The sequence below is a fragment of the Geospiza fortis genome, unplaced genomic scaffold (genome assembly GCF_000277835.1).
Source record: "Geospiza fortis unplaced genomic scaffold, GeoFor_1.0 scaffold171, whole genome shotgun sequence".
Taxonomy (NCBI): Eukaryota; Metazoa; Chordata; class Aves; order Passeriformes; family Thraupidae; genus Geospiza; species Geospiza fortis.
The window spans coordinates 2,832,198-2,859,888 of record NW_005054313.1 but is presented as its reverse complement, the minus strand read 5'-3'; the positions used below and the strand labels follow the sequence as shown (position 1 = coordinate 2,859,888).

At 43.9% G+C, this 27,691-nt stretch overlaps 1 protein-coding gene across 1 annotated transcript in view; it reads right to left on the bottom strand.

Moving 5' to 3' along the window:
* The window catches only part of HOMER2 (homer scaffold protein 2), an 84,595-nt gene that overhangs the window by 31,395 nt on the left and 25,509 nt on the right, over positions 1-27,691 (bottom strand). The window contains exon 2 of the mRNA XM_031055870.1: positions 5,587-5,743. Within this exon, the coding sequence (XP_030911730.1) occupies positions 5,587-5,743 (157 nt within the window). The remainder of the gene's footprint in view (positions 1-5,586; positions 5,744-27,691) is intronic.

Sequence of the window (27,691 nt, the reverse complement as noted above, 5' to 3'; positions counted from 1 at the left end):
GCAGGCAAAGGGCAGCTGGCTGGGACTCAGCAGCACCACACTCCTCCAGGGCACAGCACACAGCGCTCCTGACAAGCAAGGGCCAGAAATAAAACTGGGGCAGGCAAAACTAGAAATCAAAGAATCTCCCTCCCTTTGACAAAACACACACAAATATCCTCACCCACACCTTTCATAGCAATTCAGGATTTATCTATAGACATTAAAAGAAAAGCCAACACACCACTTAGTAAGGTCACTTTTAATTTACTTTTACATCCCTTTATCTTTGGCTACCCAAGGCTGTAAAACATCCTTTGTAGTTCCACTACAAAACTATTAAACCTGAAAAATTAGGTAGTTAAAAAAACTTAGGTATTTAAGAAAAAGTAGGCATTTAAAAAACCAAACCAGCCTATATCAGTGCACTTAATTCCTCGGGTGTGGGGTCTGGTGAGCACACACTGACACTCTGATGCCAAGTGAGAAGGCAATATTTTGATTGTTGCTGCCACACATTCTCACAAATCATACCCATGAGGTCCCAGAGGCAGAGTTAAATGCTGCCACACCAACGCAGACCCCTGGTGAGGTATACACTGCCAGAAGCCATTTAGAATTCAGTGCCAAAAAAATTGTAAAATATAAATTACTTGGTAGGGTTTTTTTTTTTTCCTGTGAAAGAGCTGCTATTGGTTTAATGGCTGAATTTACGTCAATGGAAGAAAAAAAAAGAATGAAAATATCTAGTCAGATAAAGGAATTTCATCTGTGGTACCATACCCTGTAATTGTTTTCCTCTGAAAGAAAAGATTCTGAAATCTAAGAGTCACCTTTTGGCAAAATACTCTAGGATATTTTTAACAACTATGCCTTAAAATAATTCCTTTTCCATGGGCAAAGAAAAAGATCTGTTTTGAGCCTCTGAACACATCACTGGAAGAACTCAATTTCCCCTTTGTGTGCTGAGGACACCTGCCTCCAGTCGTGACAAGAAAAGTGTGGTTATAAAGAGGTGGGCAGCTTTTACATTAGGCAGCAATTAGTTCCCTGGGACAGGAACTGAGAAAGCCAGGAATACATCAAATATTAGCAGATTTACCTCCCCAGGTATCTGCTGCCACAGGCTGCTGGGGCTGTGTCCCTGCCAGCTGCATTGTCCCCTGTAAATCACACTGTCCCCTGCACGGATGCCACTTGATCCATCAGCTTCACCACACCACATAATGCACTCTATTCGCTTTGGGGAACACTCTGTGAATACTGATTGGTAACATTTGGCCCATATTCTTATTCTTACTAATTGCAATTTACTTCAGAAACAGACCCACTGATTTTGCTTTCCCAGCACAGCAATTTTTGGTTCTCCCTTCAATACTTTCACACACTTATGCCCAACTTAGCTGCTGATCTCCAATATTCCAGGTAATTATCAGGTAATAAACTCTTAAATGAACTAGTAACTGGGAATGACTGTCAGCTGACTGGTTTGTTCCTCTGAAACACAGTCTTTACTTCTTTATCATGTATTTTCCACAACCACTCTTGCAATGTGGTAATTTTTTAAAGCCTGATTTAAATTTTTTCCTAGTCATCTGTTTAATCATCTCTCAGAGACAACTGGGGACTGGCATCTGTGATGACTCTTGCTGCATCACTTTGCTGCTGCCAGCTCACTGTGTCTCACTATGCACTTTATTGCTGGCTATTAATTTTTAAGCTAGCTTTATGCTCCTTATTAACAGCTCATTTCTCAAAAGAGAAAAATGATGTTGTTGCAATCCCAAGTTTTATAGAAATACAACATGAACATCTGAGAAGAGGGCAGAGGCTTGTTTCTGAGGGATTATATTTCCAGCTCAAATTCCTTTCCCTCTTCTCTATGCTGTTTGGATAACACGTAATTTCAGTTTATAAAAAATAAATAAACCCACCAACCAGGGTACTGTCATGCATTATTCCTGAGGATGACAGAGGTTATTGGTCTGCATAATTTTCATACTGTCAAACTTCCTTTTTGCCTCCAAAAGGCAAGCCAATGTAGGCCACATTTAATGAGGAGCCCTGTGTGTGCCTTTCCCCACACCCTGCACAGCAATTGGGCACTGACACGTTCATGTTCTCCCTGCATCATCACCATATTTTGCCTTCTTTCAACAGGGCTGACTTTTGTCCACAACACTGGGCACTTTCATCTGGTGAAGTCTCTTGGCTGCCTCATTAACTCTGAATCAGTGTGTGCCCTTGCATTTTACCGTATCATTTCCTCCAGCACTCACTTTGCTGCTGTTAGCCTCTAGCTAGAAACTTCTTAAACATGATGAAATTATTTGTTTAACAACATACAAGTCAATTATAAGGCAGTTAAAAGATATACTAATCTATTCCCTTGTTTGGTCATGGCATCTTGGTTAAGATCATGCAGTGCATTCTCATATGGGATCTGTGAAATCTTCTGCTATAAATTGTAAGCTCCTGTCCACAGCACCTGTTTTTCTGTGAAAGACACAGGAACTGGAAGAGCTGCTGTCTTTAGCTTTGCAAACACAAGGAATTAAAGTGGTACAAGCTGTGTGGAATCTAGGGTTTCCTCTCTGCAGGGCTTCATTCCCCAGGTATTTTAATGTGTTTGTTATTGGGATGGGAGAATTTGAAAGAAACCTGGCACCTGCACGTGTGTGCTCTCTCCAGGCTGGCCTGCATATTGAACTCCTGAATACTCCTCTGCAAGGGAAGAGTTAAACTCCCTAGACTTCACTCTGCTTCCTATCTTTGCCTTATTCTCTTTCTATTCCATTTTTCTCACCGCCCCCATGTGCAGCATCCAGACTCTCCTCTCCCTCCCCAAGGGGCAAGGCAGAGGCAGCGTTGCACTGAACTGGGCAGCTCCTCTGCCAGCCAGGCTCACAAACTGAGTTACCAATAAATATTGGTACCTTAAACACCTTTAAACACATGGGCTCAGCAGTTCCCTCAATCCCCACCTTAAAGCCCATTGCTAAATCCTTCTGCTCCCCTCTGCCCTGCACCCCGGGGGTGTGGGGACAAGGGACAAGGAGGAGATGGGGACAGGCTGTGCCTGCTGGGAGAAGAGAGGATGGGACTGAAGGACAGGGCACTGTGGAGGGTCTGGACCTTTGGGGAGAGCAGCAGCTGCCTGAGGAAGCCACTCCTGCAGGATCACAGCCCATCAGGTCAGGGCTGCATCAGGAGGGAAGAACTCATCGGGGTGACACTGCCCAGCCTGCCCCTGCTCACAGCAGAGCTCACAGCAGCTCCAAGCTCCTCCTCACATGGCAGCTCAACACTGCCCAGGGTGACAGGCTGAATGCTGCAAGTCAAGTCAAGCTTATGCAACCAGGTGATGACCAATACATAAGTGAAGTACCCTGTACTCTTGATCACTTGAAAATATTTCTATCATTAGTATGTAATGTCAACATAAGGTAAAAAAAAGAACCCCAAATTAATCCAACATCTTCATAGACGTTGTATTTACCTGAAATTCCTCTGCAAGCCAATGTGAAGCATATATGTTTGTCTAAAATAAACTGTTAGAACAGCCCCTCTGCAGAGCAGACAAGGATAGAGAGTTGCAAGAGATACACATCCTTCATCACTGCCTTCCTTCTAGGGCCAAGTCCCTTCATTTACTTGAGCTTCAGCTTTTCTGTCCTTAAAGCAGACATGACTTATGCCCACAGTGATGCTCTCACATTAATCCATCTGGTATTTGCCAGCACATGGAAGACTGTTCTAATGAGAGGTACAGAAAGCAGGACACCATCATCTGAAGCTGCCTATATTCTTCCTTACAGTTGTACCCAGTTTCATTTTCACCTGGAAAAGTAGGTCAAATCACTAAATAATAGTTTGTTTGAAGGGAAAAATGCAACTTATAACTTCCTTTGGCATAAACACCAGGTTTTGTCCCCCAATTAGCACTCTTCAAATGGACAGGCAGGGCCACAGGACTCTCCAGAGGTGAGCATGAAGGTAACATCTATTCTTGACCTGTTCCTTAATCAGCAAAGATTCAATACAAGAGGAATAATTCATGTGGCCAGCAATTGATTCTTGCTTGGGAAGCCCCAGGGGAGAATTCTAATCATGGCAAGCTCACCTTCTTCTGGGACACACTAAAACAGGGGACAGGGGCAAATGTTCCTTCTGAGTGTCTCCTGAGCAGGTGGCAAAGCAAAGCTCAGGTGCCCAGCTTGTTCTCTGCACACCCTCTGCAGCTCTGGGCAGGACCTCTGGCTGGGGCCATGCGCTGCCCCTGCAGCTCCCCCACCACACACAGTAATTACTTTGTTTTCATTAATTGGTCTTAATGCATGCATGCACAGCCACAAATCCAGCCAGCCACTGCTGTGAGTGCAGCAGCTTTGGCTTGGAAATTGCACTTGCCAGGGCTTGTAAAGCCACCAGCCCACCAGCAGCAGCCCCAGCACAAGGAAATCTGGGGGGCTCAGCTTCCCCCAGCAGGTGCCAGGGCTGTGTGTGCCTGCTGCAAACTGCAGCATTCCTGGGAATGAGCTCACTGGCACAAACAGCTTCCTGATGGGGAGATATTAATGCTGTACTGGTGTCAATGAAACATTACCATCAATTAAAGCAGGCAGTATGGCAGATTTATAAGCCAATATGTAACCAAATATAGCACAGGAGATGTTTGGAAAAACAAGTATGTGAAATAGGCATGACAAATAGAAAAGCTTTATTAAGGGATGATTTCTGTGATCTCTATCTCCCAGAACAGTGATATTTTAACATCCTTATCCAAACAGGAACACAGATAAAAAGGCTGTAAACTCATCTTGTTACCCTGTGGTTTGTGCTCTGACAGAAATGACCGATGATTTTTGTACATGAGCAAAAATGTTTTCATTTATCCCTCTGGCTGGGGTCTGCTAGGGGTAAGTTGTCACCCATCAAGTGACTTTGGAGGGACTAATCAGAGGGATAAATGTGGTTTGTAATAAAAACAGTTGTCTGAGCAACCTATTCAGACCAACTGATTTGGATTCTTACAGCAAATACTTGAGCACACTCTCTGGTAATGCAAAACAAATTAACAAAAAGGGTTGGGGGAAGAGCCTTCATGCCTAACTTGTCACCTAGGCTCATGAACTCCAGTGTTAGTGTTTAAAAAAATTAGGTACTAAATAGTTACTACTTTACTACTAAATTAAGCAGTAAATAGTTCAGCCAGGCAAAAGCAAAAATGCAGCTGACATTTACATTAAAAGCTATAGTCTTCATGCATCTGTCCCATTGTTTCTTTTAAAAAGAACATTTTTATCACCAAAAAGGCCTCAGCCTGACATAGGTGGCTGTTTCAGATACCATGCCACTGACTCAATTTGGACACTTAAAGTTGTCAGCTCACTTATCATGAAGTCAAAGTCATCAGAAATAAAATCAACTAAGCAGGGCAAAATCACTTTTAGGGTGCCCTGTGTTTTTCCAATTATCACTACAAGTCTCCTTGATGGATTATACAAAAAGAGGAGTGTTTATAATATTTGATGAGCCCCAGTGTGTGCTCAGGCAGGGCTGCCATCCCACACTCTGCACAGACATGCACCAGGCACCAGCTCCTACCTTGGCTCCATCCACACTGATTATCCGATAGCTGTTCCTCGTGCTGTCATAGAAGTAGGAAACAGTTACAGCCTGCTTGCTTGCAGGAACCCAGTTCTTCTTCGTGCTGGGGTCAATCTGGAAGACATGGGCTCTGGTGGTGAAGATGGGCTGTTCTCTGGAATAGGGAGGGACAGGAGAAAGGGACGCGTGAGTCTGCGGAAGGTGCGATGCCCCAGCAGCCCAGCCCTGAGCAGGCACGGGGAAGGCACAAGGCAGAGAGCACCTGGCAGTGCCCCAAAAGAAAAGAGAGAGCAGTGACACTGCCCAGCCTCACTCCAGCCTTGAGCACCTTTCCTCGGCACCACTAAGTGACATTCAGCACCCTAAAGGTACTGCCACAGCCCAGGAAACAACTGGCTTCTTTCTCCTCTTGCTAAACGATCTCAGTACCCATCTATTCCTCAAAATACTTATTTCCAGGAAAGGACATTCACATGCATTGTTTCTTTCTTTCCCCATGCACATATTTTGCCAAACCCCCACAGCTGGATTTGCTCCTGCTGCCTTTCCTGTGAAAGCAAACCTCCACAGCTGGATTTGCTCCTGCTGCCTTTCCTGTGAATTGCTACCCACAGCCAGGGCTCCTGTGTGGGTGCACCAAGGACCCCAGTGACATACAGGCATGGGATAATTACTGAAATATTCATCTCTCTCCTCAGAATCCCACTGTTCTGTGGATGTGCATGAAAATTTCATTAGATGCAAACCAGTCAATCAACCTGGGAAGTGAGGGGGGAAAGGAAACAGACCCAAACTCCAGTGTTGATGCAGAAATTGCCTTTTCAGCTTCAGTGGGTGAGGGAACACCCCAACACCCTGTTCCCAAACACCAGCCTTCTCAGATGATGCTTCTCCTCAAGATTTGTGCACACAATGGAGGGGTTTTGATCTACCTTCAATGTGTGACCAAGCAAATCACACAGAGAAGCAAAGACTCAGGACCAAAAGAACCAAATGTGATACATACAAAGTCATCTAGGTTATTAAAAATCAGAATTAAGCCTTTCTTTAATGCCATAAAACTAAATTCACCACCAACCATACCCTTAATCCAAGTTTAGCAGTAGAAGTGAACCACAAAGCAAGCTCTACTGAGTTGTTCTATGCATTTTCATGCTTTTGGTTTTTAAAAGCTACATTATATAATGTTTTATATTAAGTGTACCACTCAATATATTCTTGTCCCATACAAAATATTACATCATAAACAGGTAATTGACAGAATTATGTCAGGATCCAAAACCAATGGTACTACAATGGAGCTACCACCCAGAAATTTCAATTAAAATTGAGGGCAGTAAATTTGCAAATATCAAACAGATGAAGTGATTTAAGAGTACAATTAGCTCGGGAAAGATGGAGTGAACTTGCAAAGCCCAGCAAGGCCTCAGGAGGGAGAAAATGAAAGAGTGGTTTTCTCCTTGCAAGAGTTACACAAAGTTCTGCATTTTTCCAGGGGCTTGCAGGTTTCTGGACAGACAGCTGTGCTGAACCATGTAAAATACTTACTCAAAATAAATTGAAATGACAATGGGACTGTCGTATTACAGCTGTCAAAGAGTAGCATTTGCTTCAGTTCTCCTTTATCAGTAACTTGCTGAAGCCAGCTCTCATTCCACAGGCCAGTATCGATGCCATCCTCAGCTGGGTGGAAAGAAGGGGCAGGTTTCCTCAACATTTTAAATACTTTCCTTATCCATTACACAGGATTAGCATTGTAACACCTACAGAGGCCATGGAGTTTGTCTGTAATAACAAATTCAAGGAGGGGAAGTTTCCCCCAACCTGTTTAATCTCTTTAAAAATGTACATTCCTTAAGTGAAAAATAATTTTGGAATTTTTTCGCCTTTAAAAAGTTCTATCTTTTCAGTTGACTCTACTAAAACCAAGGTAGTACAACCCAATATTGTAGTGTAAATTTTAGTAATTTTCCTCCATAAAAACCTATTCCACAAACAACTTTAATTCTGTTGCATTATCTTAACTACACCAGAAAACCCTGTTAAAACTGTGCCTGGCTGCTCTGCAGCAGGGGCAGTAAGCATATAAAGTAAATCTGGAGACAATAAAAGTAGAAAAGGCAAAGGCCCCACAACTATCTATCTATTTGTTCAGGAACCTTGATTGAAGCTGCTACTGTTGAAACAGGAGCTGTATACATCCATCCAAGTGGATAAATCAATGGATAGTGAAGCTCAGGGCTGCAAATATCCATATTTCCATTCATTCTTTCATTAAGAAGTAAAGGCAAAACTTCTGCCTCTAATCCTATGATTATCAACAACAAAAAAGCCCACCTGCATTTTGTCTTTCTGTGTCACAGTGACAGTGTGCTAGTTGATAAATTGTTAAAAAATAAGACAATGCAATGTGCAAACCTAAACATTTTAAATCATTTAAGGCAGCTGATCTGTTGGCCTTTAGTTGGGACTCAGATTTGGAAGGGCCAGTTGGATGCTCCACATGCCTCTGGTCCTCCTGCCACAGGCACCTCTACAGGCCAGCAAAGCCCCCAGGCTGATTTCTGATGCCCTGAAGAAGAGGGAGCACCCCCAGAACACAACCTCCTGGTTTTCCTGGTGCTGCCTTATCATAATCAAAAAAGAAGATGTGTTTCTGTGGCTGGGTGTGCCCCAAGGAGCCCAAAGAGCCCACAATTCAGCTGGTGCCACCACGTTCCCATACACCATAGCAGGACAGCAAAGCCACCAAACTCCAGACACCCACTGCATCCCAAACCCCTCTGACCACTGAAGCACACACAGGCAACTATGAAACTGTGGCACTCAATTGTCAAGGGAAATGCTAAATTAGGTACTTGCAAAACCCTTCACCATGGCCCTACAACCCTCCAAATTGAGAATGATTATTCTGCCTTACCTGTAACTTTTCTACGTTCAAGAAAGCACTTTAGTGGGAGAGGAGTGACTTCATTTCCCAGGGTCCCTTTCCTTTTCATTTTGTCAGAGATTTATCAGCTTTTATGATAAAACAACAGCAATGCTAACCTGAGACTGCAGAGCACATTCTGCCTGGTTTGAGCCCTGTGAGCTGCTCCTTCTGTGAGCTGCCAGCTTGCCTGGGGAGCAGCAGCACTGCCAGCCGGGCTTGGACCCTCACATGAAGGCAAAGAGAATCTATGAATATTTAAAATCTTATGAATTTTAATCAAAGTTGTTAATGATTGATTAAATACTCTTTAAAAAACCCCAACTGTTTAAAAATCAATTTGACAGTAATATCCACTGCTCAGAGTAAAGCTGCTTGAAAAGTCGAACAGGAAAAGTAGAAAATCATACCTAATAATTCTTTATCTGGTAATATAATTTAAGACAGAAAATACTTTTTCATTATTAAATCTGGCAAGCATGTTTTATAAATATAATTGCAATTTTCAAATCATGGTTTTACACATTTTAGTCGACCTTTAATTTCTGTCCTTGCTTCATAAGAGCAAAATCTCAAGTAAAAAACAACCACTCTCCTCTGTGTCATTAACCTTTTCCAAAGAATTTAAAAGGCAAGCCACAAGATTCTCGAGCTAACTAAGCGCTTCACAGCTGTGTTAGATACAGTATCACTTTCTGGTTAATATACAACCATGCCAAATTTCACAAGTGTGTGACTAGCTGCAAGCCATGTGTTTTGTATCACTCTTCCTAATCAACTGCAATGAGCTCTCACTTAGGAAAAGTTCAAATTATTTAATTCAAATTTCCTTGTTTATCACTTGAATCATGAGCACAACCAGTGATTTAAATCACTTCAGCTGTAAAGAGCCCCTGCTGATGCCAGCCAGCATCCTCTGGGCTGTGGGATGCTGGTGGCCGGGGGAGCTGTGACACAGCCAGCTCCAGCTGGTGGCACCCGGGACAGCCAGGGATGCTGGATCCCTGTGTGGGGCCATGAGGAGCCAGCTCCAGCCCAGGCACTGCTCAGTGAACACTTCTGTACTGCAGCAATCCTTTCTGCTAGTAAATAAAGCAAATAAAGCTCCCGTGGGTGCCTGTGGGATCAGCCCCCAGACACGTTTAAATGCACCAAGTGGATGCACTGGCCATGAAGTAACTGGGACAAAATCATTTCTGTAGGATCTGGAGCATCAACTATATTTGTGACAGGAGCTCTGGTACTCCACTGGAGGCAAAACCACTAATTACACATTTTTTAAAACTTTCACTAGCAGATCACGTAACATTTCTGGGATAAGGATTTCTAGTTTACAGCACAGGATTATTTGTGCTGTCTCCCCACTAACTGTAGACAACTTTGCATTAACTGTCTAATTGCAATAAAAATATTTTTTAAAAGCACGTGTCTTCACAGATCTGCCATTTGGTGGAGGATGCAGATGCCTGCAGAGATTTTGGAATGTGGTGCTTCCTGCTGCAGCCCAGCATCATGCACACGATGAGTTTATCATACCTGACAGTGCCAGCAGATCTGCAGTGATTTGCTGTAACAAGTATTAGATAATGAGGATCTCCCAAGAAAAAAGAGTAGATGCAAATGCAAAATCCTACTTTGTGATATATCCCCCATCACTGGTCACAATACAAAAATCTGTATTTGCTAAACACATGATAAAATTGGTGCCAATAGTTATTTGGATTGAACATTGCTACTACTGCCTATACTGAAAATTAATCCTCTATGTACATATATTGTAGTTTGGAGTGCCATTTGTATTTATTCAGATCATGGATGGAAATTTTTCTCCTATTTGAAATACTCATCTTGATGAAAGTCCAGGCCAGCTACGATGCCTAAAAATTACCTGTGAAAATAGTTAATCTATTAACTCTACTCGCTTGTGTATACACACACATCTCAAACTTTGAAAAACAACCAGCCCCTCTCCCCAAAACACCAAAATCAAAAAAAGGCAGGGCTGTGATGAAGACAGAGCTGCTGTGGGGAGAAGCTGCAGTTCATGGTGTCACACACAGCAATTACCACAGTGGCTGCAGTTTATACACAATATTAATATTTGCTCCAAGCCAAAATTAGAGTTCATTATCCTCCAACCTGTTACCTCTGTGCATTCAACACTTGTGCCATCTTGGATCAAATCTTTTCAGAAAAAAGGAACCACACAAATGAGTTTCTCAATGATGACCAAGGATGAAGTTGAAGGACCCCCTCTGACCTCACTGCACACACTCCAGGCAAGACAAGCATGCCCCTGTGCTACAAACCCAGCAAATTCAGCTGTCTCAGCCCAGTGCCTGACATCCTGGCACCTCAACACCCATCAGTGCCAGCTCATGGCCTGGGCCCACCCAGCACGGGCAGCACACAGAGCTGGGGAGAGGCAGACACTAAATCTGAGCCATTTTGGGATGTGGTAGCAGCAGACTGGCAAAAGGAGAGCAGGCAGTTCATTCCCTTCCCAAATGCCATATGCCAATGAATCCAGGTCACTCAGATCCCATCAGCTGCCACAGGCAGGTTTGGTGCTGGCTGCCAGGGCACAGCACAGCAATGAGAGCCTGCTTCAACTTGCAAGGGTGCAAAACCCAGCACGAGGAGAGCAGGTGGGTAATGGCTCCATTTTACACCTGAGGAAACAGCCTGGGAGAGTGAGATGGCATCCCAGGATAACAGAGCCACCAGCAAGCCTGGAAATAGAATCCATCACCTCCCCTCCTCTCTGCAGCTCTGCTCTCACTGCCATTGCAGGGCAGTTTATACCACATCTACCCAGGGCAGTTTTTGGCTATGTGAATTCAAAAGGCTAAATCAACAGCTGAATATTCCCCACCCAACAAAACAGAATAATAGTCTGTCCAGAGCAGAGAGAAGCTCTCAGGGCATTTGACAGCTGCTCCTCCACACTGTGCAGGAAGGTGGGATGGGCGCCTGCAAAGCACCAGCCTGCAGCTGCCATTGCTCCTGCTGTGCAAACAATCCTTCCTCCTCCTCCTCTTCCTCCTCACACTTATTTCCACAGCAAAAACGACTTGTAAGGATGGAGACATAACCCTGAGCAGTACAGGGCTGAGAGAGAGGGAGGATTTACTATCAGTTGTAAATGGGGATGGGAGAACTGGCAGTTGCACCCGGGTTTTGCTGCTCTTTATTCTCTGTATAAAAAAAAAAACCCAAAAATCATGCAGGCACCTCTGAAAGTGCCATTGTCAGTACCTGCCAGTCAAGCCCTGTGCTCCCAGGTGGAATTCCCTCCCAAAGTGGTGGAAGGTACAGGGAATGACTTCTGGAAAACCCTGGCTGCTGGGACAAAAATTACACTGCCCCTAAAAGAGATAGAACGAGAAACAAACAGCTATTTTAAAAATAAAATTTACTCAAATTTTCAGTCTTCTTTTCAGTCTTGAAATCCCTGTTTTCCAGGCAGACCAAGCTCCTCATGATGTGGCTGAAGTGCTGAATCTGGCAGCAGTGTTAATCAAGAGCAAGGTCATACAACTCGTTCAAATATCCAGTCATGATTCTCTTGTGCCCACTTGATATTAAATTTGATATCAACTCACCTGCAGAAATATATGAAATCTGTGCAAAAAATCCATTTTTTTAGCTCCCTTCATTTACAGGCATTATTATTTCAACAGAATATAATTAGCAAAAGTGCTTCTTGCATTTTTAGGGAACATAATAGTTCCAGTTACTTAGACAAAAAAAATTAGAATAAAAGTAGCTAGCTAAAGAATTGTCTGTTAAAAGCACAGACATCAATTAAACTCATTTTTGATTTGCAGCTCAGTAAATCCAAAAAGAACAAATCTTCAGGAAAAAAGCTCTCAGTATGAAAATCATTGTAACATCTGTGAGGTCTCACAACACCACTGCGCCTTTACCAAGCCAATATCTAAATTAAAAGGCTTAACTTGGGCACTGAGGAAGCTCACACTTTATTTTGGGATCATCTCCAGAGGTCTATTAACCTTTCAAGACACTGTGAATAAACACTCATACACAAGTGACAGAAACTGAGAGGACACTGAACGAATCCTCCATAGGTAAGGTTACTTATTGGAAAAAACCAAGTTGAGGCACATGTGTATGAATCTGGTGGTGTAACTGATCATTTCAGAGTTTTTTTAAGAGAAGACAATTAAAGGGGATCCACAAATCTGCCCCTCAGTAATGTTACCACCGTCCCATTTGCAAAGGTGTGAATTCAAGCTCTGCAAATAGGAAAAAATACTTGTACTCTGTGTACAGGCAGCACCTCTCCCACCCATGTGCCAAAGGAAGCTGGATCAGCACGTGAACAGTCCCCAGAGCCATCCTATTTCTCTGGATTGGTTAAAAATTACATCCTCTGCATTCACCCCAGCTCCAGTGGAGTTCATGCTTTCAGCACAGCCTCCTCTGCAGCACAATGTTGGCATTGTAATATCTCAGGGAGAAATGCCATTGTAAATTGCAAGTGTAAACCCTGGAGTGGAGAGAGCAGGTCTCAGGAGCACATTCCCTCCCTTCCCTGCAGTCTCTGCCCTGGCACAGACCAAGGGCACAAGGGGATGGCCCAGATGCCCAGCTCTGGATCATGGCATGTCTGCATGCACCCCAGGCAGCTGGCCTCTGGAAGGAACTTATTTTGCCTTTATAAACAAGCAGAAAATTCCTTTAATGCAGTAGTGGAATCTTTATTACTACTTTTAATCCTTTGTACTTCTGCATGGCAGGGGGCTCAGGGTACTTTGAGGTTGTATGGGCTATTTCATGTCTGTTTACAAAATGAAGAGAGCAAACGTCAGAGGATATATGATCAAAACACACCATACCTACAAAGAGAAGACTGGAGTGAAAGACCACGTGTGTGCATGCAAAACCCACTGACACCACCAGGGCAGCATCTTTATGACTTTTTTCCCCTCCCATGCCATAGGAATTTGCATGGCTGATGAGGATATCTTCACACAAAGCAATCTGAAAAGCTGATTTCAATCAGTGGCATAATCAAAGCCTCAGTATTGCAAAATAATATGATTAAACACTCCATTATTTCAAACAGCACAGCACTAAGCAAATCCTTGGAGGGGAGTGCTTTTGTGCACTAATCCATGCATGTAATTATTGATATGCTTTCCCATGCCCCATTCAAATGCTCTCCCCTGAGGCTTTTCTTCCACTTACACTAGGGGAGGAAAAAAAAAAGCCAATCAGTTCAGTTTAAAGAACAAGTTGTATAACTCTTTTTGATCTGCTGCCTGAAGGATCAAATAAGGAATTCCACCCGCTGTAAGGTCAGCAGCAAACGATAGGGCTCTGCTTGCCCTGGTGGCCACCACCACGTGCCAGCAGCAGGGGCAGGACAGGGCTGTGCCCTGTGCTGGGACACGCTGCCACCCAGGGCACCTCAGCTCTGAGCACTCCATGAGACTGCAAGGAAAAGGGTGCCAACAGATGGCTTAATACAAGGCTGCACGGCTTTAATGGAACTTAAGGATGTAAAAATTAAAAGCAATTAAAGGCTAAGCAATTTGCTCAGCGAGAGATTAGAAGGATGCAAAGCAATGCCCACACTGGGTTTTCAGTGCAGGTGTTGACTTGCCTGCGCTGAGAACAACACCAGGCTGGCAACAGCACTGCCACGTTTAAATGGGTTTGGTCTCACCAGCCTCCTTCTAGAGCAGATCATCCAGAAGACAGAAAAATCACCAAGTGTGGTCAAGAGCACCAAAGGACTGTATTAAAACCAGGAAAGAGAGGTTCCAGTGCAAGCACAGCCCCTGTGCTCACAGGGACCCCACAGCAAGGTGCTGGGCACAAAGAGGCACAGCCAGAGCCAGCCCCAGTCCCTGCTCACTGCAGCTTACATCAGACAAGCTGAAAAGAAGCAGATTCCCATTTTCTGGTGATTTCAATAGACTAACAGAATTGTCAGGCAGAGTGCTTTGGTTGCTGCTTGCACACAGGCTGCAGCTCTCTCAGGAACTGGGGGACACAGCTCCTGGCACTGTGGATTTCCTAGCAGCCAATAAGGGAACAGAATGACACATTTCTTCTGCTGCAAGTTAAAAATACAAAGGAAATTTCAAACATTTAGAAGCTAACATTATTCACTTTGATCTTTAAAAATATAACACCATCTGTAGCCGTCAGATTTACAGTACAGATCTCAGATATGTACATTATTTGTTGGTATAAAAAAGCTGTCAGCAGCCCTGGTGCAAAAGTGAGGATCCTCTGGCAATCTCCTGAGTTTCAGAGAGAACTACTAACCTGAAAAACTCAACCATCAGGTTATTCATGCGTAATACAGGATCTACAAAACAAAAAAAACACCACTTCTCTTGCCACAAACCACACAAAACTAAATCCCTGCAATCTGCTTGCACTGCAAAGTGCAATATATTTGCAAATATCTATTTGCAGGTGATATTGGGGGGAACTTACCCCAGACCTTCCTGAACCTCAACAACCACCAGTTTCTGATCCCCATAGACCTGTTCCCTGGCACTTCTGATTTCTGCAGGTCAATGCCAATGCATAACCTTGTAGGTTATGCAAAGGTTATACAAAATGTGAGGTATGAAAGGATCTAATTTCAAGTATCAGCATTCTTCATGTTATGCAGGTCCCACAACTACAGATAAAAAGCAAATACAACAAAAAATTATATTTTCCTGTCAGCAGAGTCTCAAAAATTAGTGTGGGCTGGCTGAAAATTTGTAGAATAAACAAAACATAGCACATATGCCTTTTATAAACTTATTATGCAAGATGAGTTTGGGTAATATGCAAAACCAAATAAAACATTCAAATTATTTTCTTGACATGCATTAGCTATTCCAGATTTAACCCCGGTTTTAAGGAGGTGACAGTCCTGAGGGGCCAGGCTAGGACACAGGCCAGGGGAGAGATTGGCAAGAGCAGTCAAAAGTCAGAACTCTTTAAATGTCAGCTCATTAATAGTTTTAAAACCAAAAGGCCTTGACCTTTTAAAAAAATATATTCACTCTGCTGAAAAACTCTCTTCTCGCTTTTCTGAAGGCAAACAAGAAACCCTGGAAATTAATTCTTACCTGTATGATGCTAATGATGACTTTTCTCATGTTTGTAGAATTCAGCTTTTTGTGCCTCAGAAATTAATACAACAAGAGAGGACATAATTTTTTTTTTGCCTGTGATATACTCCGTCCTGCTGGTATTTTTTGATTGAAAGACTGCACTTAAATCTGGCTTTGCCTTATGAAATTAAGGTCTACTAGACATTAAAAAAATCCAATTAGTGCTACAAAAATTAAGGCATACCATTTCCTCAGTCTCATTTACACTAATATAGACTTTTTTCCTTTCTGTCAAGGGTGAAGGACACAGCTGAATGATGGGTTTTTTTCCATCTCATTTATATATTGATGTAATAAGGGCAGACAGGTAGGCCTATGCAAGTGCTGATTCTGTCAGCAGCCCAAGTTGCCAGGACTGTGAATATTGTCACTTATAGATTGATAAATGGACTACATGGACTAATTGTATTCCAGCGTCTCTGGGCAGATGGCAAATCTTACAGCCATATGGTGATTATTTCCACTGAGCTGAAAGTATATTAACACTTACCAAATGTTTAAAATGATGAGGTGATCTAAAATAATTTTTCTGTGAATGTGGATAAAGACAAAGGGCCGGCAGGGCGGGCAGGCTGGGGCTGGGCTCCCTCCCAGGGCTCCAGGGGATATTGATGGAGCTGGCTGTGTGCTGGCCCAGGGCTCGGGGAGCACAGGGTGCTCATTTCAGCTGCTCTGCATAGCCCCAGATCAGTGCCACTCTCTGCCAGCACTGAGACATGCACTCTTCCTTTTCCTGGTACTTCTCATTCCTTCTCTTCCCTCCGACTGAAGAGATTCTGAAGTTATTGTCCCACTTTTAAAGGCAGCCACATAGCCAGCCCTGCTCCCTGAAAATCCAGTGGAGGACTGCCCAAACCCTGAACACAGGATCTCTGGAGCAGGACTGACTCAGCAATGGGCACCTGCAGCCCAAAAAGCCAACCATGTTCTGGGTCATCCCAAGAACAGGTCACAGGAGGTGATCCTGCCCCTCTCCCTGCTCTTGTGAGACCCACCTGGACTATTGCATCCAGGTCTGGGTCCCCCAGTGTAAGAAGGATGTGAAGCTGTTGGAGTGAGCCCAGAGGAGGACACACAGATGATGAGAGGGATGGAGAGCCTCTCATCTGGAGACAGACTGGAAGAGTTCAGTTTTCACCCTTTCAGTACCTAAAGGGCTGCAAAAGAGCTGGAGAAGGATTTTTTACAAAGACATGTAGTGAAAGAACAAGGGGGAATGGCTTTAAACAGAAAGAGGACAAGTTTAGATGGGATAGGGAGAAATTCTTCCCTGTGAGGATGCTGAGGCACTGGCATAGGCTGCCCAGAGAGGTTGTGGCTGCCCCATCCCTGAAAGTGTTCAAGGCCAGGCTGGACGAGGCTTTGAGCAACCTTGTCTAGGGGGAGGTGTCCCTACAGGCTAGGACCAGATGATCATTAGAGCACCTTCCAACCCAAACCATTCTGTGATTATACATGCACTAAATGCATTTTGCTATCCCCGTGTGTGCTCCCAAAATTGAAATCAACTGAGAGGGGACAGAACCACGCCCCAGCAATGCTGTGAAACAAACCAAAGCAGCTGAGCAGTGACCAGAGGCTCACCCTGCTCACTGCCAACCATTACCCCATAACAAAGTTCTGCAGTGCTGCCTCAGTGTGTTCCCAGCTGCCCGTGGAACACACCAGGCTGCTACACATCCCTTTATGAGCTATGAATCCACCCCTCAGAACAATGGGAGAATACACACAGGAGACCTGATCCTCTCCTGCTCTGAGTTACTGCTTATTTATACCAAACAAATGCAAGCAAAATCAGCTCAAATTCTCCACAGATGTTTATGCTGGAATAATAAACCCATATCACACAAGTTAAATGATTTTTTGCTTTGCTTCCAGAACAAAATTCTGAACATTTGTTTGTTTTAAAATAGGATTGAAAATAATGTTTTGTGTTCTGCAGTAATTTGTTTTGCATGCACTTTGATGATAGGAAAGTCCTTGCTAGTGGAAACACCACCTCCCTTGCTGGGGGTAAAAAAAGTTCACGTATCAGTTTTCCCTATTTGCCATAAGTAAAACACAGCAAGTCAAGAGCTGGAAACTGCACTCTTCACAGTCCCTGTGATCTAAAATTAATGCCTGGTGTTGGTATGCAGAATGGATCAAGTACTTGCTCACCCACTGAGGACAAGGTGCCAACTGTTGAGAAATTCTTACTATGCTTTTCACACATTCACACTTTAGCACCCGAAGTATTAAACGGACTTCGTTTTTAAGGCCTCTTTCACAGGTCTCACTAAACACAGGATTTTTTAAGGAAGCTTTACTACCCCTGAAGGCGGCAAAAGAATGTATCAGTTGCCCATTTCCCCCTGTACAACACAGACCAGCCCTGTGTTTTTCCATGTGCCTCCCTGCCAGCACTGACCCGGGCCTGGAGCTGCTGCCACCCTGGGCTCCGGCCAGGCTGTCCCCCCAGGCAGCAGCTCCAACCTCACTACAGGGCAAGGAGAAGTACCAAAAAGGAGATGGAAAAAGAAGAGAAAGAGGGAAAATTAACTTAATTCCAAGATGCAAAGTCTAGACTCACAGAAATCAGCTGTTCTTTAGTGGAATAACAGCACTGAACTATCCCAAACTGCTCCCAGCAGCTGTGTGTCTGTTTTATCTTCTGGCCAATAATTCAGAGGTCATCCTGCAAAGCAGCTGATGAGCATAAACTCTTTCCAGTACAACCTCGCGTCACTTGTGCTAATTTAACAGTTATTGGGAAGGGTGCTGGAGATCACTGCAATATTACTTTGGTATTTCACAAGAGAAGCTGTACAGAGTTGCACAATATTACTCTCCCTCCAAAGGACAAGGATGCCAATTCATAAGGCAGGGAGGAAAGACCAAGCAGGCAATGCAAAGTGGATTAGATATTTTGATTCCTTTCCAAACTCTAAGCTTAAAATATAAAAAACTTTGGCAACTTCTCCCCCATAGAATTTGAAATGCTAATTTCTAACTCAATGGAGAAAAGTTTTCGCAAAGATCTGAACAATATGTATGCAGGATTATTACTCTGCGGCTCAAAAATTCAGAGCAGACCTTCCCTGTGGAGGGAAAAGCAGGTAACCACAACCACAGGAGAGGTGTTTAGTCCAGGCCTAGGTCCAGCTGATGAAGGAAGCTGTCCCTGCAGCTCTCTGCAAAACCACAGGCTCTGCAGAAAAGTCTGGGGAGGAAAAGCAGGGCGAGAGAGATTGCTGGAGAGCCAGGCTGCACAGCACCACGTCCTTGAAAGCTGATGCATCTCCCATAATGTGCAATTTCGAAGGTCTCAGAAAACACATGTTCAGAACCTTCTGTCTGGGGAAAGTCTTGGAGGATCACATGGAAACTTTAAAGATATTATTTGTCCTTTGGAGCTCTCAAAAGACAAAGAGGAATTTCGCGTTGTGCACAAACACCCACTTTCCTGCTCCAAAGCACAAGGGAAGGTGAGAGAGGCACAGAGGGGAAAGAAAAGTTCCCCAGGGAAACATGGACACAGACACACTTCTGGATCTGCCTGGGAGATGAGCAGCTTCCCATCTATTCCAAATAATTCCTAAACCAACAATTCCCTCACTGGAGCGTGGGATCTGGTCCTTGTTCACAGCTATTGTGTTTCATTGTAACTGAGATTACAGACTTGAGCTTTCAACTCCATCCCCTTGAATTTGGGTGGGTGTAGTGAAGTGACAGATCCCTGTTCTCAATCAAGCCAATTTCTGTTCTTCTTTAAAAGGACCATAAACCAAATTAGATGGGGTTTATGAATGAGCATTTTTAGAAGACACTAAATACAAGTTTATGAGGAACACCTCTATAAACAACAGGCAACAGAAAATTATCTGTCTCCTGTAATGGACTATGCAAGCGACAAACAGCTGTCAAACATAAAATAATCATTTCTCATTCACCTGTGTGCTGTAAAGTTTTAGGCTACTAAATCCCCTTCATTATTTCATAAAAGAATAAATTCGTCCCTATCACAGCTGGAGGAGGGGGGATTATTATGACAATCACTGAATTTAAAATGAACTGTGTACAAAAGATACTTTTGTCTCCTTCTTGTGCACCCAAGGGCAGGAGTTGTGCCCTTCTGTACACTGTGCCCCTGAGCACTGCCCACTTTCTGTCCTGGCTGGGCAGAAACCTCCTGGCAAGTTAGGGAGGAGTATTTCAGCCTTGGGGTTTTTTATCAGGGGTTTGGACCACATGAGGGTGTAAGAAGAAGGGCTTTACCTGGAAGGGCTTAGGTACATCCTATGTACAGACCACACAAGACACAGATTCAGCACAAGTAATATTAAGAGAGGAAAGAAAAAAAAAAACTGAAAAAAGAGAACTGCAGATATACTATGTTAGTGTTTAAGAGAGTGGGTGAAGTGGCTAGATCTCCTCCTTTGTATAAAGGTGGAAGGAGGTTAAACTGACCACCTAGTGGCTCTCAAGTTATGAAATGCCACTTCCACATCAGGACATGCTACACAGTGGAAGAATAATCCACAGTGACAGCTCTGGGGGAAAGTTAAGCTAATGGGGACTGACGACATCACCTTCAGGATTGGCATCACATCATCCTGCATGCCAGAAACTGCTCCATCCCAAAAGGCAGGATCCTCCAAGGGCCACTGTCATCAGCTCTGCAAGCCAAACCTGCCACTTGGAGGCATGGAACAAGTTTTAAATCTGTAATTCATCAAACTAACTCCTCTATGTGATTTGTAGGACTTGGGGTGGTTGGGTGACACAGGGACAACTGCACTGCTGCCATCTTTGCACCAGTGTCTGAACTACCCACCAGAACAGAGCTCATCTTTAGACACCACCATCTGTGAAATAACTGATAAAAAGGTGTCAGACTCTCCCCACATGTCCCACGCATCCTCCAAGCAGCCCTGAGTGCTGCCAGGGGACATTCTGCACTTCTCATCTCAAAGAACTTCTCCCTCTTTTATCAAATGCTCTTATTAAACATTTTCAATATCACAAAACATTGTATGTTCCCACAAACAATTGCAGAGAGACATTTCAGATGTGTGCCACAGGTTCATAGTGGGAAGCTGCAGTACAGAAGCCTGATAAAACCAGGGAGTGAAACAAAGGCAACAATGAAGTGTTGCTGTTCCAGATTGCAGAGCAACTCCCAACAGCAGAGAACCTGAGTCAGTCATTGCAACTCAATTAATATGAGGGGAGACTGCACCTTGAAGTACTACCTTTCTAAAGGAAAAGCTTTGAGTACTCCCCAGCTCTGGCTACACTGTCCTTCTTCCAGGGATGAAACAATAAGTAATTGAACACTAAAAATAAAATGCTCACACCTCCACAAATAAAATTAAGGTTTCCCCTCAGAGCCAAGCAAGATTAAAATTTTGTATTTTTTCCCCCCAAGAAATACAATGGTTCCATATCTGAGGAGAATCTACTGCAAAGCATTAAGCAAACAACAAGTATTTATTCAGTAAGCACTCATAGAGCACCATTTCACATTTCCACAAGAAAGGAGCCTCAGTACAAGCAGAAGCAGCTTTAGGAAAAAAAAACATTTTACAAGCCAGCTACGCATTTTTAAATGTATTCCACAGAGGCCTTTGCTGTCTTGCTGCACTGAGGTACTAAACATTGCCTGATAAGAATGCAGTTGCAGGATTATTATTATTATTATAATGAAAATGCTAATGGGGAACAACTCTGGCAGCTCTGGAGGGCTCTCCCAGGCCTCTTGATGCACAGGCAGAAAAGTGCAACTTCTACAGAAATTTTCTTTCTGACTTGCAGAAGGGTTGAGTTTCTAAATCCTGTAGGCTGCAGTGAAACTCCCAGATGGAAAGGAAACAGTTTGTCCCTTCAGGAATTCTTACAATCTTGCATTTTGATAAGCCACGTCAAACAAATAAAATCAGATCAGTGCATGGAGGAGGCAGGAAAGGAGGACACGGTGCCTCTGAAGGGAACAGGTCTGCACAGCAAGCAGCACTCACGCTGCTCACACCTCCATCACCCTCCTTTCCTCGTTCCCCTGTCTCAAATCCGCACACTCTCGCTCCATGACAAAGCCCCGGTTGTTTTGCAGCTAGAGCTCTTGCTAGCCCTCATACTGAAGCCCACAAATGCAGCACACCTACACAGCAGAGGCTCCTGCTCCCCTGTGAGTCATTAGGCAGCCTGTCCCGCCTGCTGATGTCAGCCAGCACCATCCCTCCCTTCTAAACAAATCCTGAAACGCCTCGAGCATCCATTCTTTAAAAATATTATCTTCATTTTCATCCTGACCCCAGTGGCAATTACCATTAGGAAGCGATTGCCAGTGATGCAGAGGGTCCAAGAGCTGCCACGTCAATGAGGAGTGAGCAGCAGCTCCTGGTGTCACACATGAGCTCAGCACCGAGCCGGCAGCAGCGGCACATCCCTCTCACAAACAGGCACAGAGCAGCCAGCATGTGTCACCAAAAATACAATCAAAGATCAACTGCATCATCCAATCTCATCTTGTACATTTTGCATGAGTGTGTATTACACAAGCCCTACTCACACCAGGCCCAACCTGTGCTGGGGGCTGCGTGGCTGTGACAGCAACCTTCCCAGGCACTAATTGTCTATTCCTGCCTAATTGCTCTTGCCATCAAAAGGGCTTCTTTAAAACTGAAACACTTCCTGTCTTCGTTTGAAGGCAATGCCCTCGTCACATTCTGAGGTTTAAGAACAGGATCATCAGCTATTTACAGTGCACAGTTATCAGAGAAACATAGTTGAAATACGTTCCTCGGAGCACATTTACATCCTAAAGAGCCATGACCAAATCACAGGATAAACAAGTCACACGCTGTCTTTGCAGTGCACAGAGTGCAGAAGGCGATGGAGAGCATTCAAGGTGAAAGCAGACAGAGATTTGGCCATGTAGCAACCTTGAGGAATGAGGATTTCCCACTCTGCACACACCCTATCACAAAGTCAACAGGAAAACCAACAGCTGATTCAAAATGCTTACGCCTCAGTCCCTCAGTGTACGTTCATGGGTGAGGCTATTTATCTTAGGCACTGCAATAACAGAGCCAAATGAATGAATACAACGAATACACAGCACTGCAGAAAATCTAGATGCAAAACCAGGCTGATTCCCTTGCTCTTGGGTTCTCAGCAAACTCACTGTCCTCTGCCTGGTTCATGCTGGGAATATGTTTGAACAGTTTGAAACACTTGATCACATCCTGGATCAGTTAAAAAAGTTTCAGTTTAAAGGAACTGAACATCAAATAATTCTTTTTAACATTTAAAAAGAATGTTTTGATTTAAAAAGAATTTCAATTATGTCTTTGTTATCAGGAGACCTACTCACCATTCTCTTTTGAAATAGAAAGAAGGGCTTGAGGGACATCCCAGCTTTGTGGAGAATATTTTATTTATAAGATTTTTCTCAAGTGATAATTAAATTAACAGTGGTAATTAATTAGGTTAGTAGCTGAAAGCAACGCAACTATGATGACTTTCGGCACCAAGTTTTCTTTCTGTCCACTTTTTCTACAGCAGAGTCTACATGAGCAAATGTCTGAGAAATTTACAGCAGAATGCTCAAACTAGTTGTGGTACTGGCAAATTTCTCCTCTCGTAATTTGGTGAATTTATCTGTAGCAGACCTCATAAATTCAGTTTCATGCATGTGTCTGCAGTGCTGTGAATCCTCACATACTTGTGAGAGGTGAAGTCACTTGGACAAAACAGTTACAGGTTTGTTCACTCACCTGAATACAGCCACACCAAAACTCAAAACACCCACAAATCATTATAAGGCCCTGGCTATTAGGTCCTTTCTTTTCTCTTCCACCCACCCCACCAAGCTCCCTGCCTCTCTAACCTCACATAAATGAGTTTAACATAAGCAAGGTACTACACACTGTTGAGGTCAATGGAGTTTCCCCATTGTTTCAGTGAACCCAAATACTGCTCCAGAACACAAAGTTCTCTGGACCTGACTTTTCCACAGATTCTTGTACAGACACCTGTATTCGTACACAGACACAGAATTGTCCAAGTCAGAATAACATCCATTTATATCTACCCTGCTCAATGGAAATAGCTATGTCAGGAACCAAGGCTGTGAAGAATCAAGCACCCCCAGCCAGCAGCTTCAAAAACATGAGATGAGCAGCCTCAGCACCTACCAGATACCAGTCCCTTCCCTTGAACACCAAAACCACCATCAGCTGGACATAATCTGCCCCTCCCGAGCAATGCTGGGGACCAAACTGAAGCTGCTGACCTTAGAATATCAAAAGAAGAGTCCTTGAGCTCACAGCACCAACTCAGCTGTGTTCAGGCACACTCTTGTCCCAGCCCTGCTTTGAGGGACCCAGACTGCAGGGACAGCCAGGTGCCATTCTCTGCCTGCCCCTCCCAGGCTCTCCCCTTCCCTGGCAGACAGATGGCCTGGCCAAACTTTGGAGGGAGCTGGTGAGAGACTCCCGTGGATTTCAGTGGGAGCTGGAGGAAAGCCAAGGTGAATTTCCTCTGCAACAACACCATCCCTGCCACCGAGCCTCGCAGGCACAGCTTATCACCATGGTTTCTAAAGGACTGCTGGTACCAGAAAGTGAACACCCTCCAAAATTACTGTCTTCCTGTAACACGAGCTTCATCTCATGTTCTCCTCTGTTTATCTCTTTCACTCCTTGCCCTCACATCAGGTTTTGCCTTTTACTCCCCAAATAAAGCCACGTGTTGGCTGATGGACATTGGCACTGTGGGCAGCCGAAGGGAGGAGAGCAAGGCAGCCTTCCCTGAGCTCTTACATGTTAGTGCATAATAAAAACATCATGTATGGGCACCCTCAGTAACACAGCCCCATGCACCTTTCCGTGAATGTATCACAGGAGAAACAGAGTTTTGTTCAAGAGATCAATCTCCTTAGGATGAGGTTCCTTCATTGCCTCATCCAGGCTTGGAAACTTGCCTTTTCCAAACTGCCTGGGGCTTGGCTCAAAGCTCACCTGGAGAGTTATGGATGGATCCCAGCTGCAGGGGACTAAATTACCCCACTAGCCCCAGAGGAAGCAGCAAAAAGAAGACATCTCATGTCAGCCAAAAGAAAGGTGTGCTGTGAGCTAGTTCACCATTAACCTGTATCACACACACGGCTGTACAGCTTTCTGCAATTATTTCTAACACTCAGAGGCCTGGCTGTCATTTTGATATGATTTATAAAACAGAACTAAAACACAATTTTAATGCTAGAGGGCATTTAAATCAGTTGAGTTTTAATCCAACAGATAATATAAATATCAGCTTCAGCAGTGAAGAGATTTACAGGTCTAATCCAAACTGGATACTTGTCACACACCTCATAACAGAAATTATTTGTAATGGATAGATAAGGAAATACAAAGATAGTAAAGAAATGAAAATAATAAAAGAATTTAGGCATAGATGAAACAGCTATCCAACACCTTTTAAAATCAACTAATACCAAAACCACAAGCATCCTTATAACTGTAAATTTAACTTGGGCTGCTTAAACTGAGGTCATAGTGAGCCAGACCACAGCGATTAGATGAGTAGGTACAGCCCACTAACATCAGAGACACTTCCTTGATTGTGTCAGCCCTTGGCTTGCAACAGCAAGAGACAAAGCAGGAGGTATTTTCAGACACAGATTTCTACAGCTGGAAATGTGCTACATTGTAGTTTTCAAATAGCTGAAGTTTAAACTTTGAGAGGATTGAGGTAAACAGCAGCAGTCAGATATGCTGGGTAGAAGAAAGAAGTGATTTGGGAAAAGATCCATTCCCTTCAAAGTAGACATTTGTCCAGTGAGATTCTTAACAGTGGCTTGACCAATATACAGTGGTTTTCAGTCAGCAGCAACTTTCACATTGACTTTTATGGATACTGGAGCATATTTTTTTTCCGGTGACTTTTTTACAAGGTTGTTTTCATGTCCCTTGTATTACAGGCATTAGTTTTTTTTAAAATCATGTAAATTGTAAAACTTGACATTACCTTGCTGCCTAGTGAGTTGAACTAAACCAACAGTTTAAATAGCTCAGCTCACAGCTAATAAGCAATTTAAATAGCTTTGCTTTGCTAAGCTCAAGTAGCTGTATCAGGTTTCATAGCACGATCAGTCACTGCCAAATCCATAGGCAGCATTTAAATGAATCATTAGCAATGGTCACCCCCAGGAAAAAGAAAAAAAGGAAAGTAAAAGAAAAAATATTTTAAGAGCTAAGAATCAAGTCATTGCCACAATTTCTATGAGTACACCCCCCATATGTGACACCAAAATGTGCCCAGGAAGCAAATCCCACTCAAATGCCTGGGCCAAAATATATTCATCCAAGTAAGAATGATGGAACTCTGTGTTCTGACCACAACCTGCTTGAGCACAGAGGTGCCCATTCCACAGAAGGACAAGCTGGAACATGCAGAGGTGAGGGATTTGCAGCACAGATGGAACCGGAAGAAAACTGGGAGGCTGCTCCTGTATCATGTGTGCTCAGTAATGCTATCACAGCTGCAGGAATGTTATCACAAATGTACCTCCAAGTTCTCTGGATCAGAAAGGCGAATGGCAGGCTAATTATGTGAGACACTGGGAAAATGCATATTCACCAAACACCTCGTCTGAACTCCGTACAGAGTGCAAGAGAAGGTACAACCCACGCTGAAACCCGGGGAGTGAATGACACTGGGAGCTTGATCTCACGTGCACCAGTGTAAGACTGAAGTGACTGAGACACACATTAAATCAGGGTACTGAATTGGGCTGGTGAACGTGCCTGCTCCCTGTGCAAGTCTGCGTGTTCTGACACTGCATGCAGCAGCACAGACAGGAGCACAACCAGAGCTCTCAGGAGCCTTGGCAGCCAAAGTCCTTCTCAGCTCGAGCAGCTCTGGAGGCAGAGCAGGACCACACCGAGCCCAGAACTCCACCTGGCCGACAGAAAGGGTGGAGAGCACTGTGACCTTCCACTCATCTCTCCAAGCCACAGCTAAACTGATCTACCAGAATGGAAATGGTTAAAAATGACAGCAACTAAAACATTTGCCTTTAAAGACACCCAGGCAGAGTGACAGGGGCAAGTTTCTGTGGATGGATGTTTCTGATCATCCTGGACTCTGCGGGGCAGTGCTGCTCCAAACAGATTTCAACACTTCTTTCTCCAACCCCAAGGACAGTTTCTCTTTTATCTTCCAGTGAAACTTTGCATAATTAAGAAGCAGATGAGCCCCTGTAATCCTGAAGAGAAACGTGGGGAGATACTCACTTAGATCCTATTTCTCCCTGTACTTCTATTCAGTACTCCTAGGTATCAAATTCGGACACGTGCATGTCATTTTAATTCATTATTTATCCATATAGCCTCAAATTGTACCACTTCGACAGCAATTAACAGTTCCATAGTGGGAATTTGGACATTTGAAAGCAGCAGAGGAAGCTCAGAAACTGGAGAACGATTCCTTGCCACATGGTGGTGAGGAGAGGCAAGGAAAAGGTGTAAGAGAACATAATAGGATAAAAATAAAGTAAATTAAATGTGTGGGTTTGGAATCCCCCAAGACATTCTGGTCGAGAGGATCTCAAACCTATATATAGTTCAAGCCAAAGGCACAACCTTAACCTCTGTTCTCTGATATTTAGTTCACAAATTGCCCTAATGCCAGCATTTGGCTTTTGTCCCCTCATGTAAGTTAGAGGCTAGCAAAAATGCAGGACTAATTTTTGGAAAGACCAAGCTGAATTCTCCAAGAGACCACCACACGTGGTCAGAGACTTCTGGCATGTTAAAAAAAATTTAAAAGGGAAAAATATTTACACAAATTAGGGACCACCTGGCACAATTCAGGCAAGTTTACCGTGCGCCTCCAGCAGCCAGAGCTCTGGCAGAAGCAGCGCGTGAAACATCTGACAATGAACTCGCGGCACATCCCGCAGCTGACCGGGCAGGGACCGGACCCCGGCCCCGCTCCGCCACATCCCGAGCTGCTCCCGCTCCTTCCAGCGGGGATT